At 47.1% G+C, this 22,959-nt stretch overlaps 1 protein-coding gene across 1 annotated transcript; it reads right to left on the bottom strand.

The window, feature by feature from the left end:
* Positions 1–10,563: 10,563 nt before the first annotated feature.
* On the bottom strand, positions 10,564–22,546 carry Apcdd1l (APC down-regulated 1 like). The gene is given in 6 exon segments (XM_060383238.1): positions 10,564–12,258; positions 12,261–12,879; positions 17,753–18,180; positions 18,183–18,304; positions 20,930–21,050; positions 22,504–22,546. Coding segments are annotated over 6 exon segments (1,479 nt in total). The 3' UTR covers positions 10,564–12,112.
* Positions 22,547–22,959: the final 413 nt, after the last annotated feature.

Genomic DNA, 22,959 nt, shown 5'->3' with positions numbered 1-22,959 from the left:
CTCCTGATGCTAGAACTTCCAATTCCAAGTAACATAAAAATATGCATGGCTTATTAGCACAGACATTATTGATTGATTTTCTTCTATGAAAGATGCTGTAAGAGAAATAATGAGGGTTGGGCTATATATTATTTATTATTAGCCCTATGATTATTATGGTGGTATTATCTAACCCGCTATCACAAATAATAAGACACAGATGTCTGTTAGATTTTATAATTGCCTTATATACCTTGGGCTGGACAGATATTCCTACCTACACTGTCTAAATTACCTCCCAATTTAGACAGTTGATCCATCCTAATTGATCTATGTATCCTGGACATCTCATACATTTACAATTTTAGAACTGTATAATGCTTGTGAGAAATAACACATTTTCAGAACAAAAGAACTGGACACCAGTGACACTGGATCAAAACTGACAGGATTCTTCCTTTCAACATGCTGAGATATTGACATATCTGTTCCAGCATCATGCATGTTCCAGCATTTTGCTTGTTTCAGCCTAAACTGCCTCAGTTGCTGTTCCTCATCAAAGCCTGCTCCCAACAGAGCTTCAAGGAAACCTATGGATCTCATTTCAGACTGTTCCAAACAGGACTTCTATTAAGCCTGGAATTTCTCAACACTTAGAGACTGGTCCACAAATGTTATTGCTAGCTTGCTTAACCATTTTTTTTTCCAATTTCTTATGGGCCAAATAGGATTGCTTCATCCCAAACATTAGCTACAAGAAATCCATAGGATCCATCCACCATTTCCCTTAAGGGGGATTGGGTAGGTTTTTGGTTGTTTCCTTGAGCTATGAATGTTTATTGTTATTGGGAGATGGTTATAAGTTATTAGTGGTCTTATTCAGAGAGAAAACAAGGTTAGACTTAGGGATTTCTCTTCCTTTTTCTTTTTCTCAGATAAGAAGAAAAGGAATTGAAAAGAAAGGGGAATACAGGGATATCTTATAGGAATAAGACAAAAGGTAGGTTATTGAATCTACTCAACTTAAGGCTTTGTTATTCTCAAATAAGGTTGTTTTTAACTCATTGGAATAGGATTTTGTATACTGATGCAAAAATAAGTCTATTTTTGATACACTGGTATAAATTTTTGTATATTGATACAAATTCAAGGTTACTTCCAATACTTTTAAACTGCTATTACAAATTTAGGATATTAGATAATGCAAGTTACTTGTAGTTAACCAACTCATGGTCATGTCAGACACTAGCCTAATTCATCACAAAAATATACATCCTTAGTTTAACAGATAGATATGATTCTATAGATAGATTATATAAAAACAAATAGATAAGTCTTCAAAAACCTCAGAGACCTACAGAATATGGCATTTAAATTGCTTTTTATTATTTTAAGGATTATTTGACAATCAGACATGTCATCTCCTGGCAGCACTCAGCCTACCTCAAAAAAAGATGATTGAACATCAAAGAACCTCCATATGGAGATTGCCCCAAATATGGTAAACCAGCCACCCAGGTAAAGAAAAATGCTCTCACTTCAGGACAGACAGAATTCTGCCTGAAATGGGCAAGCTCAAATACAGACCAAGTAGACTGCTAACTCTGCCAAGACAGGGTAAGGAAGTCCTAAACAGTTCCTGCTTCACATATATGTCTGTTAAATATACCAGACCAGAAGGCTGAAGATGATGCTCTAGTGTTTTTTTTTTTGTTGTTGTTGTTTTTGTTTTTTGTTTTTGTTTTTGTTTTTTTTTTTGATGCTCTAGTGTTAATAAAGAATTTTGGGTGGCTGTTCAGGCAGGAAACAGTCTCTATCATTTCCTGTCTTTTGGTAGCTGCTAACATGTACTTCCTATTTACTCAAGTAATTAATTTTATTCCTCCTCAAGTCTCTGATGAGGTTTAAGACCAGAGAGTCATAATATTACAATTAGCTTAGTTGCTTAGGAATTAAAAAGATGTTTTAGGTCTAGATAGATGTTTTTAGGTTGACTGATACAAACCATAAAATAACTTAGATACAAAACCTTAGACCCTCATAGACAGAATAGATATTTTCTTCAAGATCACCAAATACATTTACAGTAGATATTATATATATATATATATATATATATATATATATATGGCTTAGCTATTGGTTCTTATAATTGTTTCATAATTATTCTTACTGTATAAAATGACTTTTATATAGGAAATTTAGGAAATTATTGGAGGTTGGTCTAACGCTAATTACTGGTGCTCAAGATCTGGTTACTTCCCACCAGATACACCCATCCTTGTTTGTGTAAACCTGCCTAAAACATTATGCCTGATTGGTTCATTAAATGACCTATACCTGGGCAGAGCAGAATCAGGTAGGCATGGCTAAGGTTCCCAGGCTTTTAAGGATGAGAGAATCATGAGACTCATGGGACAGAGGGACAGGAAGAAAGGAAGGAGGAAAACACCATGATGGGTTAGCCTGGAGATGAAACCTCTTGGGGCTGAAGTGGCATGAAAAGGCCCAGATGAAGTATAAAAGCAAGTATTTAAAAGAATATGGATAGAAGATAGGATGGTGAAGGAGGATTGGGACATTGGATGGAGCCTGGGAGATGGATGGATAAATTCCAGGCTTAATAGAAGTCCTGTTTGGAACAGTCTGAAATGCTGGACCAATTGAGATCTGTCGGTTTCCTTGAAGCTCTCTTGGGAGCAGACTTTGATGAGGAACAGCAACTGAGGCAGTTTAGGCTGAAACAAGCAAAATGCTGGAACATACATGATGCTGGAACAGATATGTCAATATCTCAGCATGTTGAAAGGAAGAATCCTGTCAGTTTTGATCCAGTGTCACTGGTGTCCAGTTCTTTTGTTCTGAAAATGTGTAATTTCTCACAAGCATTATACAGTTCTAAAATTGTAAATGTATGAGATGTCCAGGATACACAGATCAATTAGGATGGCTCTCTGCTCTTTGTATGAGCAGACTAATGCCATCTGTGAATCTTTATTCATGCTCTATGAAAGAATGGCCTGTACATGTCATGGAGATTCTGTAGCCAACAAGAATTATTAGCTATGCATAGACATCCATATCTCAGTCAACTTCAGAGCTATTCCCATGTATTGGGATCAGCAATATAAGTTACCATTATTATTGAACATACAATGATTATCATGTTAAAATCAAAACAAGGTTGTATACATCAAAATATACTTCTTGGGCTCTCGGGTACCTGTTGTATTTGGCCAAGCCATTACCCATCTACTGAGAGAAGGCCTCCCATTAGAGAGACAAGCCCGATGCCTTTAGCAATAGAAAAGGCATGTTTTAAGTAAACTTTATATAAACTCCTTTTTAATTTAGAGTTTAAGCATACCCTAGGCTATTTTTGTCCTATCCCTTTTTGTATATGAAATGGACAGTTATGCCTTTAGAGCCAAACTTTCTGTAAACTCCCTTTTACTTTAAGCATACCGTAGGCATCTTGTACCTGGGTTTTTACATTGGTTGTGGCTATTCTTTGGCTTGCCCCCCCCCCACTTTTTTTTTATATGGGATGGACAGTTCTGCCTTTTAAATATATGAGTTGTAATTTTGAGTGTTTAGGACTTAACTAGTCTGGCATGTGCTTTGCCACCTATAAGCCCCTTTTTTCTTTTTTCTTTTTTGTTTTTTGTTTTTGCATCCGGCATGACTGACATCTGTCTTCCGTGGAAATGTCTCACATTCAAAAGGATAAGCCAGCTGCCAGAGCAGTGTAACACCTTAATTTAGTCAGCATTGAAAAATTTTTTTGACATGGGAGGCATGCAGTTTGCATGTTTGTCTCCCAGCCTAGTTTTGGGTCCTTACATTGACCAACAGAACATATTTCTTAATCCAAAATGCCCTTTGGCATCAGTTCTCCTGTGGAAGTCCCACTTTCTGAGGAGATTGGCTGGCCTTTTTAGAGCAGTGTGACATCATCTCTCCCCACATAAATCTAAAATTGCTGTGAATCCAACCTGTAGATCAGTAAGGACATAATATCCATTATTAACAAAAAAGCACTTACATGGTAATTAACCTAAAAGGAAAGTTTGTTATTTTGAATCCTAGACTGTCTTTGCAATCGGCTAATAGCAGGAGCTGTCATCCTGGCTTTTATTATGTAAATTATGTTGATTTGGAACTTAGAGATCTGCCTGTCTCTGTGTCCTTCATGTTGGGATTAAAAGGCCTGTGCCATCACCATCTTCTTCAAATATTTTATCTCAAATCCAGTATCATTGTAATTCAAAGCCTTTAAATGAAAATCAAGCAAGAAAAATTTAAGTTTTGAGCCAGTTGTGCCAATTTAGACTATAAGAAGCAAAGTCCAGTTAATTATTTTTTGGAATTTATTTGCTGTGATAGTATTGGTGAACCCTTCCCAGAGAGAGTTGACAAGCATCTTGTAGCCAGAGAACTTGGAATTTCAGCCATTATCAATCTAGTTTTTATTGGGAAGAGTTCCCTTTCTATTGCCTGTAACTTTTTATTCCATCCCTTGGCTTTCTCTCCATTTTCTTCTTGAACTTTCTTGGAGCAGGCATGGAGAAGAGCCATCACCATTAGACACCTTGCAACCAGATCCATGACTATGGTAACTAAAACAAAGCCAAAAGGGATCTAAAGACCCTCTGCCATGGCGGTTTTTAGATGCCGTTCCAGACCGAGCTCTGTCTCGAGGTCTGCCTGCCTCTCATTTCTGCCTTCTCTAGCCATGGCCGCTGTTGTTGCTCTCTGAGAGCTGAGCCAGCCTGCAGCAGCAAGGAGTAACTCTTGTGTGGCAGAAGCCAGTTTTGTTAAATCTTAGTCTGCTTTTGCCGGAAGTAGGCTGTCTTGGGGGCGTGTATAAGAGTTCCTAAAGAGACAGTATTTGACTCCGGAGTTTTTAGGTTTTAAGTTGTGTTGCTGGGAACTTATTCTCCCGCCTCCCCCACCAAATTATGATGAAGTATGATTTAAAGGGCGTGGATACTTGAATTAGTTAGGCACTATTCATTGTTGTAAGTAAAAGAAACGATGAGTGTTTGGGCTATGTATTATTTATTATTAGCCCTATGATTATTATGGTGGTATTATCTAATCTGCTATCAAGTAATAAGACACAGACACCTGTTAGATTTTATTTTATTGCCTTATTGACCTTGGGCCAGGCAGATATTCCTGCCTGCACTGTCTAAATCACCTCACCATCCATCTCCCAGTCCCCATCCAATGCCATCCTCCTTAACCATCCTATCTTTCATCCATAATCTTTTAAATACTTGCTTTTATACTTCATCTGGGCCTTTTCATGCCATTACTGGAGTCTTTCCCCCCGTTTGGACCTATGAGGTTTCCTCTCCAGGCTAGCCCATCATGGTGTCCTCCTCCTTCCTCCCTTCCTGTCTCTCAGTCCTGTGCTTCTCATGATTCTCTAATCCTCAAAAGCCTGGCAACCTTAGCTATGCCTATGGCAGGCAATAACCAGATCCTGAGAACCAGTAATTAGCATTTAACCAACCTCCAAAAGAAAGATAAGGAATTGAATAGTCTCTCAATCCTGTCCCAATGATAGCTTTCTTTCCTCTCCCTTCCAAAAATTATGCCCTAGAGCTTGGCTGTATCAGTGTCTTGTTCTAGACTGAGCATTGACAGTATTGTTGACAACTGTGCTGTGGACAGCACTGACCATTTACTCATAACCCGTGGCTTTTCACTGGAGTCATGGAGTCTCTGAGTCTTTCTGGTTTAGGTTTCACTGTGTAATGAACCTGGCAGTAAACCCTGGCAGGTAAGTCTGTGCTTACACACAATGACCTTCACAGCTGTCTTCAGAGTCCCCAGCCCATCTCCTCTCTGTGCTGGCCGCTGCCCATGGGCTTTATTTAGCATCATTGTTAGGTCTCCTTTGCTCTCTTTTTTTAGGTCTCCATCTTTTCCTTTTGATTTATGCAGTTGTATCCTTATGGTATTTCTTGAAAAACAAAATTTCTTTTTTTCTAATTGGCTCACAAATGAAAACAGTGCCCAGTAAGCTCTAAGGAACTCTCTCAAACACTTGCCCAAACTTCGTGCTTAGTGCACTTCTCAACAGTTATGTCTGCTGTTATGAAGCCAGGTGCTTCACTCAACCATTTGCATGTTCAATATCAATTACATTTTATTCATTTATGTAACATACACAAGAATGAATTGACAAAATTGAAAGTAGAAAAAAATAGCTTTAGATCGTCTGTCATGACTCCTGTGTCCTTTTGCCTGCATTCCATCCTTCCTCATCACCTATTATTAGCCCCTTGGTCTCCTTTCTAAATTGTATACTTACTATACTCATCTTATATCCATTTACATATATATATGTGTGTATAATTTAGGCTAGGATTTGCATATGAGGAAGAACATGCGTTTCTTTTCTTTCACCTTGTTTAAAATGCTTTTTAGGTCTATCCATTTTCCTGCATATTTCATGATTTCATTTTTTCTTTACAGCTGAATAATATTTCATTGTATATGTACACCATTTTATTTTCTGTTCATATGCTGATGGACATCTAAGTTGGTTCCATGCTTTTGGTATAGTGAATATAGCAGCAATAAACATGGATGTGCAAATATCCTCATGGTAGGATATGGAGTTCTTTGAGTAAATGCCAAGGAGTGGAATAACTAGGTCTTTCTTATTTTGCCTTTTTTGTAAAAGCACATTCCTTAGCAGGTCTTTGAGAAAGGCATATGTGAGACACAACTTTTCTGAGAAAAATAACTGAAACTGTCCCATTCTGTTCTTCTACTTGATTAGATAATTGTACTGGGTATAAAAGACAAGGTTTAAAGTGCCTGTGAAGATTCTTAAAACATCATTCTACCTCTAATGGTGCCCTCTAGAAAGTCTAATATCACTCCAAATTCTGGTGTTTATTTCTGAGGAAATTTTTCAATTTACAACTTTTCTGTATCGCCTTTTTGTTGTTGTTGTTGTTTGTTTGTTTTTGAGACAGGTCTCACTATATAGCCATGGCTGCCCTGGAACTTTCTTCATAGACCAGGTTAGTTTCAAACTCAGAGATCAACCTGCTTCTGCCTCCTGCATATTGTAATTTCCAAGACTTCTTTCTTTCCCAGTTTGTATTTGTGAGTGGTAACTGCTTCTTGAACACACACACACACACACACACACACTATTAGCTATATGTATATACATTTGAGTTTAGTGTGTGTGTGTGTTTATTTCTGTGTGTATGTGCTGTTTGGGGATTATTTTTAGAGATAGGGTCTCCTATGAGCCAGTTTACTGCATTGCTAAGGCTGGCCTCAAACTCTTGCCCCTTCTGTCTCATCACCATATTTAGGAGGTGTAGATCCCACCTCTTTGTTAAATATTTCTTGTTTGTTTTTTTCCTGCCAGAGGAGCTGGGAACGGTAGAGGTTTTTCTGTTTTCTGTGGTGCCAAGGGTTGAACACGGGGCTTTGTATGGTCCAGCAGACCTGTGTAGTATTTAAAAGGATAAAATTTTTCAATCTACCACCTGGCAGCATGGTATTGGCCATTGCCTCTGTGGAAGCCAAGGACTGCAGGGATGCTGTCAACTCACCATTTAACACTATAGTTTTATTCACAGCCTGTATTTTTTTCAGCATGATACTCTGCTCCTGCCTGTCACTGAATCCAAAGATCCCCAGGTTGAACTTTTGGTTCTTTGCTGGATTGGGTATGGCTCTAGTGGGTATAGCTCCTTTCACACACTTAGAAGCACTGCAAAGATGTCCAGCCCCTCTGCTCTTCTGTCTCCTGAGCTGGCCAGGCAGCCAGTTCTCTAACCAGACCTGTGACACCTGAGTTTGCTTCTGAGACTCACCCTGACCATCAATGAGCTCTTAACTCTCCAAGGCCTACTGCTAGGCATGAGCTATGGTCTAGCCAGGCTCAATCTTATTCCTATCTTGCCGGCCACATTCTCTTCTTTTCTACTTAGCCCTGAAACTCTGTCCCTTTTAATTATTTTCCCATAAAGTATAAGAACTTCCAAAAGAAACAGTGGGAAAGGAATATAGCTGTGATCGCTTGAGTTCAGAGTTGGAGAGCCAGCCTTCCTCCTAAGGTACCTGGTGTCTCTTTACAAAAGTGGCACAATTGGTTTTAACAGACAGAGTAGCCTTCATTTGTTACTCTCATTCTTCATCTAAGAGATTAAAAAGCTACCCAAGTAGCTTTTTAATCTCTTAAAAAGTACCCAGTACTGAGAGATACTGATTCCTAAATGCCCCTAGGAAGTGCCACAGCACTGGGGAGGGACCCTCCTCAAAGAGTCTGTGTACAGTTGTTGCTTTTTAGGGCATTAACTCAGGCTGCATGGCCTGGAGCCCTTCACAGCACCATTAAGAAGCTGTGGGGAAGGGCTTCGGGGCAGGCTTGGCCTATGGCTCCTTCATGGAGACTCAAGGAGTCTCAATTCCTTAGCTTTTGTAGAATGAGAAGTTTGGGGTGTCTGGGACAATGTCAGGCCCTGTGCCCTCCTGATCTGAGGCAGGATTTACTCTTGATGCCTTAGAAACAACTATCCTAAGAAAGCAAAGTATCCTTCAGTTCCCATGTCTGGGTTTGGCTCTGACCATCTTTTTTGAAAAAAGCAGCATCAGGCGTGCTTGAAGCCAGCATATAGAGGCCTTGTTGATACTTACTGGCTGCATCCTGAGCTCCAAACAGGACAGAGCATTTACCTGCTCAGCCAGGGTTTGGTAAGCTCCTGCAGGGCCAGGTGACACTGCATGCTGGAGGCCCAGCAGGGACCCTGACAGGAGGCCTGCTGCTCTGAAGCTGAGTGTAAAGAGGATGTGAATAAACAGGATGTTGCTGATAAATGTGTGATGAAGATGTGGGGGCTGGGTGCCCAGGTGGGCAGGGGCTGGAGGAAACAGGAGGAGTGGGCTGGTTATTGACTGTGGGGAAAACAGGGGTAACCACAGAGTGGCTGGAAGGGATGAGAGGGCTGCCCTGACAGGAGGAGAATTCTCCTGTGTGGACAGATGATTTCTGTCCTCTGTGGAAGTGGGTCTCCAGGTGATGGGGTGTGAACAGATGGGAGGTGGGCAGCTCCTGCCCAAAGCCCACCTCTGTAAGTGGAAACCCCACCCCACCCCCAGCCCTCATCAGTGACACTAATGGCCGTGCATCGGCCCCTGACAGGGCCCCAATGCAATTCCACCTGCGTCAGAACCTCCAGCCAGAGCCTGAGTCACCCTGGCTCCCAGGAGAGGACACACCGAGAGCCTGTGCACGTCACCAGCACAGGCTGCTTCTCAGCACGGTAGTACCGCTGGGAGATTAAACACATTCGCTTAGAGAAAAGCAAAGAAACGACGTCTTCTGCTAGGCAAGAGTCTGGTAGCTAATAGGCCTCCGAGAGCTGTGTACAATCTAAACTTTTTATTAAAAAGAAAAAAGCTCTTTTGCTCTCCTGGGACTTGCACTGTGAAATTATCAACCGCATGGGCTTTGCCCCCCTTTCAACGTGACTGCACATACAGTGGAGAACATTAATTTTGTTTTGTTTTGCTCACAGCCACGACTAGGCTCTTCCCCTCTGCCAAGGAGAGCTCTCTTGGGTCTCTCTGCTAGGGTGGTAGGGCCTGGGGGTTCTGAGGCCCTGCCCTCTGCCACCCCTCTTCTCCTCACTGAAAGAGACTGTTAGCTCGTTCTTCCATCTTCTGCCTCCAAAGGGGCATAGCTCAGCCCAGCTAATGCAGCCCAGAAGCACTCTCTGACTCAACATACCTAACCAGGTGGCTTACGACTCGCTGAGCAGTTTCAAATGACTTGCCCTGTTACACAAAGGAGCCTCCCCCAAATCTCCCCCAGAAAACCCTCATCCCTGGCCTGTGGATCCAGCTGATCCAAGCCTTTGCTTACTGTGTAACCTCATGACAGCCCCCTCTCGGAGCCCCCATGTCTCCATGTGGAAACCCAAGAGAAACTGGTTCAGTCTTCCCCAGCTGTGGAGGCCACAAGTGGCCTGTGGCTCTCACCAGTTTCCCACCAGGTCCTTCTGACCCCCATGGGAAGATACTGAGATGGGCCCTGTCTTTTCCTGGAGAGCTTATAGTCTCTAGAGGAGCCAGGTGATGAACATGAATAAAATGAAAGCCTTTCAAACATCGATCAACATGCAAAAATGGTGGATGAAAGAGAGAGAGAGAGAGAGTAGGATGATCGTTGTGGGGGAGGCCTTCTTGAGGAGATGATGTTCAGTCTGAGGCTTGAATGAAAAGGAAAGAGCCAAGTGTCTGCTGGCCTAGGGGAGGACATGTGGCAAGGGTCCCCAGACCCCTCAGTGTGATCAAGAGGCAGAAAGGCAGAGACATCCAGGGTGTGGGGAGCTGTGGCTGAACCCTGCAGACAACAGTAAGACAGAGCTGAGGTACTCAGCACAGTGGGCACCATAGAGGGATGAGGGAGCAGGGCACTGGGAGGGTGCAGCAGGCTGGGGTTTACCACTTTGCTTTATTCTCTTCACATGTGTCTTTTCTTTGGAACTATAATCCCGTTGGTTGACTTTAATAACCAGTGAGAACATTTTTCAGGCTGTTTAACTTTATTAAAAGATTTAAATTTGATGATGAACGTTGGCATGGTTGCTTCAAGCCTCAGATATAGGCTTGCTCAGCCATGGCTGTGTTCTCAACACCTACTGTCATGCCCATGGTGTTAACCTCCCTCCCCACTGCCATGCAGTCCAAGCCTGTAAATAATCTAATTATTTCTTGTACTTTGGTAAATATGCCAGGAACACTCGTAGCTGTCTGTGACCCACAGAGAATATTAACTTGGTGCCTTTTTTTCTTTTCTTTTTTTTTTGAGAAGAATGGATAATAAGTTAGAGCAATCCCCTTGGACTGATTGAACCCCACACAGTCTCAGGGAGGACAAGGGCTTTCCTCTGCGTGCATCATTAGCCTCATATAGAATTGTTCAAGATCTGTGATAAGAGACACGGGTGGGAGGAGGAAAAAGGAGGTGGGAACAAGTGGCTTACAGTCCTGAAAACCCTTGAGCCCACCAGGACACCAGTTAATCTCACAGTGTGCAGTTGAGGCCCGAGGCCTATGAGCAGGGTCCCCACCGTGATGACAGCCCCCCTGAGCAGATGAGAACTCAACATATTAGCGTCGCAGTGTGGGGACTTGGGGAGGCCAGGCTTCCTGGGTCCTGCCTCCAGATGTTGCTATGCAGCCTGGTGGTCCTGACCTCCCCCTGGGGCGGTCCCAAAGATGCTTGCTGTGTTCCTCCCCTTCTGTTGACAGCAGCGGATCCTGGAAGAAGATGGGGCTAACTGCAGAGCGCATTGTGCTGCAGCTGTCATTAGTATTAATTAGCTTCCAAAGGCAGCAATGCACTTTCCTCTGTGGACTGTGCCCCTCTTGGCTAGCCCTAAGCTTGTGGGCTCTACACGTGGGCACGAGAGACTTGGAGGCCACAGCCTGCGGGGAAAGGCCAAGGTCTCAGCTCAGACAGAACCCTCTTTTTGTGCTCTGTGGCCCTAGAGGACTGGATTTATCTGTGTGCTGTGTTGCCAGCTTGAGGTCTGACTTACAGAAGAACAGGCAGATGCCCAAAGATGCCAACAGGCAGAAGTCAAGGAAGCCTACTGGCCCCAGAGAGACAAGCCCTCTGCCAGAGAGCTGAGAGGTACTGAACGCCCCAAGTGGCATCTTTAATTCATGCCCTGGCTGAGTTTGTATTGCTAAATTCAAATTAATGATCTCCACACCACAACCCAGAACCTGGCTAAGCGGAAAGAAGCGTCCTTGGGCACCATCACAAGATGCCTTCTCTGTCTCAGTACCCCAGGCAAGGAAGAGCAAGTAGACTAACAGCAGCCACATGATTAAAACTGGCAGTAGGGTTTTAGAAACATGACAGAATTGGCAGCCACATTCAAGCCTGGGGTCTGTGCCCCTGGCTTTGCAGTGCTGTTGAGCTGTGTAGGAACCAGAGGTGGCAGGGCCGTATGTTCATTCAAGACATGGCAGTAGGGAAGGGCTGTCTTCCCCCCATAGTGCTCTGACAGCGCAGAGCCAGGTGGGCATCTGCAGGGCCACACTGTACAAGGGGCCACCCAGAAGGCAAACACTGATGTCATAGCCATTCAAAGAGGGCCAGTCCTTGAACCAGGAGTAGTAAGGGGAATGGGATGACAGGAAGATAAGGTGCCTGCCCAGTGGAGAGTTTCTGCATTGGAGGCCTGTGCTCTGAGGGCCTGGGGGTCCCTTGGGCCTGTCTCAGAGTACAAGGGGTGACTGGAAGGCGGTAGGGCGTTTCTCAAGCTTTTTGGGACTAGACCCATCTGTGGGCCTCTGTCCGGTGAAGAGCAGGCTCTGCCCGTGAGGGTCTTGTTCCATTTTGAACAGCTCATACTCTACATGTGGGAGCCTGATGCCCAAGGGTAGGCACCCGTTAGTGCCTGTGACATCCCTCTCAGTGCCTACTGACCAGATCCCTGGGCCTCCACAGCTGCTTGGCTTGGAAAAGTTGAGTATGGCTGCAGTAACCTGGTCTATGGGGGTCACGTGGGCCTGTGTAACCTCGAACATCAGCTCAGTGCTGCCGTGGACCCTGGGAGATGGGGTGCCTCTGGAGTAGTGGCCGGCTGCAAACACAGTGAAGGTGGGCTGGCAGCAGGCAGGGTCAGAGAAACGACGGTAGCGCCCTTCCCAGGTGCGTTTGTGCTCATCGAAGGTGAAGAGCCGCATGAGGAACAGCACGGCAGGTCTCGCCTCACAGCCCATGCTGACCCAGCGGCCACCAAGGCGCAGTGGCAGGGCTGTCTGGGCAGGCAGCACAGGGGGGTGGTGTTCATCAGAACAGGCAATGAGAGTGCAGGCCAGGCAGGGCCGAGCGTGTTGCTGCCAAAGTCAAAACAGAGTGGTCAGGCTGCAGGAGGAGCCAGCCTTCAACTGGAATGGTCTCCCAGTGCAGAATACCATGACTGGCCAGGTGAGACCCCCTCCTAGTCTCCAACACATTGGCCTTCTTGATGTCTTTGGCTTTTGAAGGCAAAGGCACCCTCCTCCTTGAGCCTCAGCCCAACAAAGGCCTGACATTTTTAAAGCATCCTGGAGACCTGTCCCATCACCCCTTCATAGGTACCCTCCCCTCCTTCCCTTCTGCACTAGACAGGAAGAGGTTTATAGGCTGAGGTCCTGACCTCCCACAACCCCCAGGCTGCCCATAAATACACATGGGTTGAATGATGAGAAACTGGCTGAAGTCTAAGTGGGTTAGGCCTCCAGATTTAGAAGAAGTCCTGTCCAGTTTGCCTTCCTGGCTCACCAGCATTGCTCCTTCACATTTGCAGCTTCCTTGCATGCTGAGGGGCTATGGATGATGAGTCCCTCCTGAAACTGACAGAGGACAGCTTAACACAGAGGCCAGGTGGCCTGCCACAGTTGTCCATAGTTGAACACAGCCCTGCAGGACCTGACCCAAAGCCTCACTTCAGTTTGCACATCCTCTTCAAGGATGCCCAAGGCTGCCATGTTATTTTTCTTTTGTATGTACAGTTTGTATGTGTGTGTGTGTGTGTGTGTGTGTATGTGTTGTCGGGGGGGGTTGCGTGTGTGTTCCTGTGTGTGCAGCACATGTAGAGGCTTAAAGTGGACAAAGAGAATCTTCCGTTCATCACTCTTCACTTTATTCTGAGGCACAGTCTCTCAGTTGACCCCAGACTTGGCTCCCTAGCCCGCTGGCCCTGGACTTCCTTGCCTTTGCTTTCTGAATGCTGAAACCGAAGGCAGGCTACCATACCTGCCCAGTGTTGAAGCGAGATCTGGAGATCCAGATTCCAGTCTGCAATCTCATGGCACAGTGAGCCTCCTCCCTAGTCCTTTCCTGCCTGGCCTCCTTTGAGATAAAGTTCTTCTATGTAGCCCAAGTGAACCATGAGCTATCTTTGTAGCTCATGGCCTCATGCTTGGGATCCTCCAGTTCCCTGAAGTGCTGCCATTATGAGCATGGACCACAATGCCCAGCCTCCAGCATTACTGCAACAGACAAAACCAATTGCACTGGGGTTTGCAGGCTCCCTCTGTTGCCCCAAGGTGTGCACTGGTCTCTTTTGGCTTTGGCTTACTAGAAGTCATCCCAGGCTCGGTTTAGCTGAGGCACCACCCATCCACAGGAAACAGACATTAAGTTTAACTGGGTGGAAGTAATCCGTCTACTTTTTGGAGTGAAAAAAGTTTACTGGAGCCAAAAAGGAACCAGAGACTCCCATCTTCCCCACCCCTTTCCTTCTCCACTTCTCCTTCCCCGATTCTTCTTCTTTTTTTCCTTAAAGGGAGATGCTGCCCAGAAGTCAATGCAAAGCCTTCTCTGCAAACGTGATGGCCTTAGAATAGGCACTGCTCGGGGCTGACCTGAGAGTCGGCAGACAACCCTGTTCCCGCTGTTCCTGAGGGAACAGGACTGAGGCCCAAGCAGGAAAGGCAAGGGAAAGGGCATTTTTTCTTTTGTTTGGATTGCCACATTTTCAAAGCTCTTACTATTAATATTTATTCCTGTGAGGAAGCTGAACTTCTATTTCTACAACACATGACCCTATATCATGTTTTATTTCTGGATATTATTCTTGATATATAGCTGAGGCTGAGTTCAAACTCCAGGCAATCCTTTCTGCCCCAGCTTCCAAGGGGTACAGATAACAGTGAGCACTATTCTGCCTAGCTGCTGTTTGGGGGATTCTGACCTGGAGGACTTGAAGGCACTTTGAAGCACTGGTAAATGGCGACAGACTTGTTTGTGATGGAGGAAGCAATGGCAGTTAGCCGGAGTGTCGGTAATTGGGAGGCCGGCTGATAAGAGTTCCCTCTAATTTAGGCCTTTTAACCCACATTCTGAACTGTGTTCACACTAATGTGTATTGACAGGACCAAATGCACAGCATTGAAATAGTCCCAGAGTGGCTTTTTCCTGCCACGTGCACAGAGACACACTCATGGCCTCCCATGTACATGATCTCTCTACAGAGGAACATTTCAGGAGCTGACCAGTTGTTTGGGGGCAAGCGGTTTGGGACATAGCAGGTGGGTGAGGGGACAGACAAGGCATTTCCTGCTCAGGGCTGGGGAAAGAAGATGCCACAAAGCTCCCATCCCCATCAAACACCTCCAGGGTGTCTTCAACAGAGACAAGAGGCCTACGTGTTAACAGACAAAGCCCCCGGCCTCACACCTGCCAACTTTACACCCATTCCACCAAGCCATTTCTCCTGTGGCATGTACCAATTTCTAATTAACCCCAGCGGTGATGCCGTCTGGAAGACTGTGGTGGAGCATGGATTAGTATTCTATATCTGGGCGATAAATTTGGGGATCAAATTGGTTTTAAATTAACTTTTAAAAATGTTCATGTTTACCATCTGGTTTGGTTCATGGGCAAGGCTCAGGCTCCCCCCCTCCCCCCCGAGAGCAGAAGGTAACGAGCAAGCATTACTTGGGGATTCGACTGCAGCAGTTTCTTCTCTCAAATGATCTTCCTCCCCCTCCTCAGGTGGGGGGTTGCCGAGCAGACCTTTCATTTAATGTCTTTGCATCTGGCACTGGTCCGAAATGACATGTTTTTATGTGTCTTGTTTCTCAATCACTTTCCCAGCCTGTGTAGGCCACCAGGGCTGGCCAGGCAGCAGGAAAAGAAGGGGTAGTGGCCCCTGAGCTCTGCCCAGGAGATGGGAATGCTAGTCAGCCCTCGTGGTGTTCCTTGGAACAAGGAAGGTTAAGGCCTGAGAAGCATAGACAGTTGACGAAAGGGATTCATTCTGAAGAAGCTAGAGGCTACCTTTCTACTCAGGAGAACCTGGGTGTGTTCCTTCTCTGCCTCCCAGATCCTGGGTTTTGGGAGCAGTTGAAAAGTGAAGGCAGATGGGCTTGGTCTGTCTGTCATCACTAGGGCCCACCGCCTGGGATTCTGACAAGCAGTAGCTACGGGAGACCAGAAATTGCCCCGGTTGGCTTTGCACAGTACACAGTAGGTACTCAGTATTTGCTGCACGTTGGGTAGATGGCCCAAGGTTCAAATAGCACTTGATAAAGATGGCTGAACTCATTACCTCCTCTCTCCATTTGCTTTTTTTTTTTTAATTGGTTGTTTTGTTGATTTTTGACACTGGCCTCCAACTCACAGCAAGCTCTCTGCCTCCGCCTCCAAAATGCTAGGATTGCAGATGTGTGCTATCATGCTTAATTTGATTATCAGGAGATAAATATGGGGTACACTGGTTGGGAGCTCCTAAGAGTCTTTCATCTCCATTCATAATAAGCAGCAAGTCCCAGAGTCACCAGATGTCCCTGTGTGCCACGCTGGTCCTCTGTCATTGCTTCAGACATTGTTTGCACTTATTACTCCTTGGACTTGAGGGTGAGGAAGGAGTCTTGTTCTCAGCCATCCCATGTCATGGCTTCGCATCTTAAGGCTATTTTAGTGGGACTGGCTGTCATTTAAAGACAGAAGGTTTTCCTCAACAGGTTTTTTTTTTTTTTTTTTTTTTGAGGAGGGTGCTCAGGCATTACCAGCTACCAGAGAGGCTCTTGGCACTGACAGCTCCACCAGCCTTACTCTTTTAGAGTGACAGTTCCATCCTTTTGCAGTGTAGGGACAATATGGTGACTTCTTTACAGTTGAGGTTGCAGAACCTCCTTACCCTGGAGATCAGCTCATAGATCACCAGGTCATGGGTTAGAAATGAAGAGTGCATTAAAAAAAAAAAAAAGCTGGGTATGGTGGTGCACACCTTTAATCTCAGCACCTGGGAGGCAGAAGCAGGAAGATTTCTGATTTTGAGGCCAGCCTGGTCTACAGAGTGAGTTCTAGGATAGTCAGGGCTACACAGAGAAACCCTGTCTCAAACAACAACAACAATGAGAAAAAAACAAACAAACAAAGGAGGAGAAATGAAGACCACAGGCCTCACCCTGGACCCACATGTTCAGAGAGACCCGGGTCCTAATCCAGAATCCCAACCCCCCACCTTTGTTTCCACTAAGCTTAAGTAGTGAGAGTTAGTACCTGTGTCCCAACTCCACTTCTGTCCATTATACTAACTCCATAATGTTTGTGGAGTTGGATGCAACACCCTAAAACACCAGCTCCTGTGCACACACCCATCAGTGCTTTTCCCCCTGGTCACAAGTGGGCCCCCCTGAACCCCTGAAGGATGTTACTAAGTGGGTACTTCAGGCCCAGCACAGTATTTTTAGTGCATGTGCCAACACTATGTTGCCTTTAGCCAGATGCCAGACCCCATACCCCATGTTGGGTTGTGCCACAGACCTCCCCTGATGAAGTGCTTGGTGTCTGTGTGGAGGTGACGGGCAGGCTCCCTGAGAGCGGCACATGCTGGGTGTTGGGAGATGTGTAGAGCAGAGAATAGAGGGACCAGGTAAACAGAACCAAACAGGGAGAAACCTGCCTGAGTCATCGTCCTGCTGGGACACCCATGGGGTCTTGCATGCGTCATGAAGACCAAACCCAGGAGATGCATGCCGAGAGTGACTAGGCTGGGGAGGGTGAGCGAGGTCATTCTCTACAAAATACCATCTCTCCCTGCAAAAGCTGAGAAGGGAAGGCTCAGGCAGAGGTAAGAGAATGTGCTAATGTCCTGAGGTTAGCTGGCCAGAGATAAGGGCAGTGAGAAGAGTAGGGCAGAGACCCTTAGCAGGGCCACATCCTATAGAACCTGCTGGGCTGGGTACTAAGAACATCCCTGGAGGGCTCCATACTCACCAGAACACTTTGCAGGGGCCACTGGTAGCCAGTGGCATGGTAGTGCTGCCTCTCTGTCCAGTTGGTGTGGACATCCCCAAGGAACAACTCTTCCACTCAATGGGGTGCCACCCCAGGCTGCTCTTACATGTGACGCTGCAAGCACAGCAGACTGAGCTCCTGCATGCTAAAGCCCAGTGCCACCATGCAGTCACCTGGGACCCGGGAGCTCAGCAGCTCATACAGCATCCCTGGCAGCCAGGTCCGGTCTGGAGGCAGCCGTCCTATACAGTCCTGGCCAGCCTGGGTCTGGTTGAGGCGCCTGGCAATGTCAAACAGGGCGTTGTGGCTGTGGAAGACTATGCCCACCTTGTGCAGATGGTGGTCAGCCTCGGTGGCACCCCAGGTGACCCAGGAGGCCTGGCGCAGACGAACTTTGCCCTTGATGGCAGCGAGTGGGGAGGCTCTTGGCAGGAGGGGTCCCTGTAGTTGAACTGGTAGGCTCGGAAGAGGCGGTTGGAGTAGAAGGTGTAGGAGCGGGTGAGGAATTCTGGCTCTGGCCATACCTCACAGCTGCTGGAGAGATGGGTGTTGGGCAGAGAAACGAAAATCCGCCTGGGTGTCCCCCTCCTTCTGGGCAGGGCTACCACATCCCCAGCCTCTTTCACTCAGACCTGGGCCCCATGGCCTCAGTTTCCCCATCTGGGGACCCTCTCAATCTTGTGATTGTCATAAAAGCTCTCCAGTTCTCCTTCTCATGGTCCTAACTGGGGCTTTTGCCACCATCTACTACTCATTGTACTCTTAGCTTCCAAGGATCCTTGGCCTCTTTCCCACTGAGTTCCAGGGCTCCCTTTTCTGTCCTGGACATCCTACTGAGTGAAGCAGGTAGGAGAAGGAGAGCAGACAGGTGTCTCTCAAATGTCTCCTTATCAATGAGCTGCCTCCTTTTCCTAGGGTCCAGAAAGGGGTTGGACAACCTGTGCTTTGGGGCTTGAAGGCTTACGGGAGTTCTGTTGCAGCCACTCAGCGTTGCTATCGGTGAAAATGGCTGCACCAGAACAAGACCAGGAAGATAGCTCAGGGGGTGAAGTGTTTGCCCCCACAGGCATGACCCCGCCCCCACCCCAAGTCTGATCTCCACCAGCCACACAATAGAAAGCAACAGTGGTGTGTGCCTGTAATCCTACCTCTGAGGGATGGAGACAGGAGTATCTTTATGGATTGATGGAGATTCCCAGGTCCCTGTGAGAGATTCTACCCCAAAAAGCTAAGGTGGAGAATAATTGAGGAAGACAGCTACATCTACCTCTGTAACACACACACACACACACACACACACACACACACACACACACATACACACAGAGAGAGAGAGAAAGAGAGAGAGAGAGAGAGAGAGAGAGAGAGAGAGAGAGAGAGGTGGTCAGCTGACTTGGTCTCCAGGCTTTATGTAAACAGGTCCTGGGGTTATTCAGAAGGAAAAGGTGTATAAACTCACTACTGGCTCCACAGTCATGGCCACGGATGGAACGTCCCTACCAAGGGCTCACTCTAATGGGTGCTGGGGACGCCCTGTCATTTCTTGGTGCCCACCTGGATTGCCATCTTAATATGTATTTCATACTTAGGCTGTTATCATCCAAGCAGAAAACGGCTCCCATTTTTCCTTCAGGCTTTCTGCTAAGATGAAGGAGAAAGCCTCAGCCGAGAGCTAATGAGTCTAGGCTCCCCCTTTTCTCCCAGAGAGAGCAGACGCTGAGCCTGAGACGGGCCGTGAATCTAGAGAGAACCCAATTATGTGGCTTTGTTTCACTGAGTCTCCTCACAGTTTCTTCTTATTTATGGCGGGTGACTGTTCTCTGCATCCGAAGCTATGTTAGGCGTTCTTTAAAAATAATTATATTACACTATAAATGGGTACTGTTTACTGTATGCCAATTATACCCCAATAAGGCTGTAAAAATGCATGAGCATGTTTAAGTAAATAAAAGTAAGTTGGTCTGAAGAAAAATAGTAAGTGGCTAATAGACCAGGCGATGGCTGCAGTGGAGTCACCCTGCACGCTCGAGGACCTCAGATAGGGCCTACAGTACAAAACGACTTTCCCAGGGCCTGCAGAGGGTTGTAGCACAGTCCCAGACCACTGAGCCCATTCTACGAGCCTCTCAGCAAGCAGCAAGGCCTGCTAGGAGAGTACAGCAGGGACTTTCTAGGAAGAGAGTTCTAGAAGTTTCTGAGGACTGCTCCAGAGTGTTGTTGTTGGAGGCGGGAACGGCACAGCTCAGCACCCCTCTCTGTGCACTCAGTGACCCTGCTAGGAGCTGCCTGGGTCCCAGCTGGGCTGAATGAGGAAGGGCAGCAGCTCCAGAGCCTGGGAAAAGTTCGAGGGAGCAATTCTGAGAGCTTGCAACCTGCCCCCTCCCGGCACCCAAAGCGCTAGCAGATGTTTGGCAGGCGAATTTCTTCATGAGCTCAGGAGGCACGTGGAGGAGGACAAGGGAAGTTCAGTCCTTGACCCCAGAATGGAATGGGCTGAGGAGGAGACCTGAGGGGATAAATGAGGGAAGCCACAACACCCCCTCAGCTCCCACACTGGGAGGAAGGGTGGCCTGATGGCTACCACAGATGAGGGTTGCAGAGCTGCTCTGGCAAGGTCAGACGAACAGGCTGGGAACCTCAGGCTCTCTCTGGCCAGTTACTTCCTACCTTGCTTTTTTCTATCAGTTGCCCTCCGTGCCCACCCCTTCCCATGGATCTCAGAGTGGGGACTTCTCTCAACCAGATGTCTCCATCTCCAGGAACCTTTCAGGACAGGTGTTGCTACAGCGTGGGTTTTGCTTTGCAGCGCAGCTCACTGCCATGCTAAATCTACATTACACACTTCCCCGTTTGCCTATTTAGCACCTAATCCTACTGCACATCCTGTGTACCAGTTCGCATCGGGGAGGCCTGAGTGTCTGTGTAACAGACATGTGTATTCTTCAGCTTTACCTTGTTGGTTGGACGTGATACCCGACGGTTCCCTGCTCCAGATGCCACCTCCAGAGGGGAGAAAGCAAGCACTGAGGCTGGCAGGCAGCCCCTGGGGACCTGGGAATGCTGTCCCGACCTCACAGAGGTCAACACTGACGTTCAGAGGGAGACATCTTCTACCCAGCCCAGTGGTGTATGGTTGGGCTCCTAAGGAAGTCTTACCCAGTGGAGATCCAGGGCCCACTGAGGTGTGGGGACAGGTCCGTAGTGATGGGCATACCATTAGGCACTGGCTGCTGGCACTGGGGCTCCCAGTGTAGATGGCAACCTCCTGGAGTGCCCGCTGCAAAGGATAAAGAACCCAGTCAGAGATTCACAGGCTCCATGTGTACTGCCTGGCCCACCTGCTCTCCCCACGCCAGGGGGTCAGGCAGGCTGCACAGCTCACCTCAGGCCCCAGAGCACCCAGATGTTTGTTGATGACATACAGCAGGCTCGACACTGACCCCTTCTCTAGACCAGAGTCTAGCATGTGGCTAGCACTCAGCCAGTGCTCACTGAGCGCATGATCGGTGCCTAGAAAGTGGGCAGGAGACCAGCCACAGAGACTACACCCCACCTGGCCCTCTTCCCTAAGTCCTGGCCAGCACCACAGCAAATGAGGTGTCTGATGATGAGCTAAGCAGCAGGGGTCCTTCTGGTGAGCCCAGGATGGGCTGGCAAGGGTGTGGGACAGCATCCCACAGTGCCTAACTGCCGCTCAGAATTGACTAGCAAAACTTCAGCTGCTAAGGAGCTGTCATCCCCACTCAGAAGGCCAGCTGACACAGCCCAGATGGCAGGATGCTAGCGTGGAGCAGCATCCAAGTCTTACAGCAGTGACTGTCCTCATCGTGGCCCCTGACCCCAGCTGCTAGCCACCACATCAGGCTTGCCAACCCAGCCCTTCCCACCGAGCCTGGGGCTGAAGTAGGTCAGGAGGGGCTCAGAGAGCCTTGGCCAGCCAGGGCCTCCAGGGAAGGCTGTGGATGGAGTAGAGAAACTCTCCCACGGCATACTCCCATCCCTTCCCCACTGCATGCTCACAGGTTCCCAGCTGGGCTTGAGGGGAGGCCAGGGAACCCCATTTTACCCCTCAGAGCTCTACCTGGTACGCTCTTGGACCCCAATTTCTCTGTGCCCAGCAATCTCTCAGGAAAACTTAATGTTCCTGGGATCCAGAGTCCCTGGGGACCCTGTGACCCTGAGAAGGCTGAGTGATGTAGCTGGTGATGACGGGCAATGGTGTGGTCAGTCACGGAAGGATCCAGGGTGTTTTCTAGTATGTTCTGCAATCTTTGTGGCCACTCTAGGAGCTGGGTGTGGCTTTGTGGCACATGCCAAGAAAAGCCAAGGCCAGACAGAGCCCATGATGTCACATTCAAGTCTGACAGGTTGACTGGTGCTCTTCTGGGTCACCAGTGAGAACAACGGGAGCTGATTTAGAGACACAGAGTACAGGACACTGCATTCTGAAGAGCAAAGACTGAATAAAGGTCTGAGTGTGGTCCTTGGTCCCACTGGTCAACAGACCTGTAGATCAAGGTCAGCCAAGTAGGAGAAACAAAACCGAATAGCTAACCAGGGCAAGGTGCCTTAATATGGCCCACCGTCACTTGGGGAAGCAAGGCTGACGAAAGCTTTGCAAGATAGAAGATGGGCTTTTCAGAATTAACCCTCCACAGTGTCGATAGGACATGAGTCAGATCACTGTGGTCCGTGAGGTCCACACCGAGCCCATGAATCCTGAGACAGACTTGCCGAAGCTGTCAGCGAGAGCACATTCTGGTGCTTCTGCATCTCTATTGTGGTCAGAAGCTGCTGGATTCTTCGGATTCAATTCTGCAGGTTAATTTGAACATCACCGGTGTCAATGAAACCTGTCGCAAAGTGTTGATTCGGTGAACAGATGGAAGCAAAGGAGAATCAGGAGGGGGTCAGCCTTATTTGCCTTATTTCACAGTGAAACAGTGCGTGGGCTCTGGAGATGATAGTGTTGTTGTCTCTATGAATCTCTGGTTCTTGAAGAGATGTTGGGAAGGAAGCCATCATTTTTGTTTCAGGCACCCCTCCCCTGAAGGCACCAAGAAGAGATGTCATGCTCTGTCACCAAGCCTCAGATGGTTTTTCCCCTAAGTGTGTGTTTGCTTATGTTGTTTTTCTGAGAGAAATTAGGATTTAATTACATTAGGAGACTCTGAGATATAGTCAGA

The sequence above is a fragment of the Meriones unguiculatus genome, chromosome 4, assembly GCF_030254825.1.
Source record: "Meriones unguiculatus strain TT.TT164.6M chromosome 4, Bangor_MerUng_6.1, whole genome shotgun sequence".
NCBI lineage: Eukaryota > Metazoa > Chordata > Mammalia > Rodentia > Muridae > Meriones > Meriones unguiculatus.
Note: the sequence above shows the minus strand (reverse complement) of the source record. Positions and strands in the feature narration are given on the sequence as shown.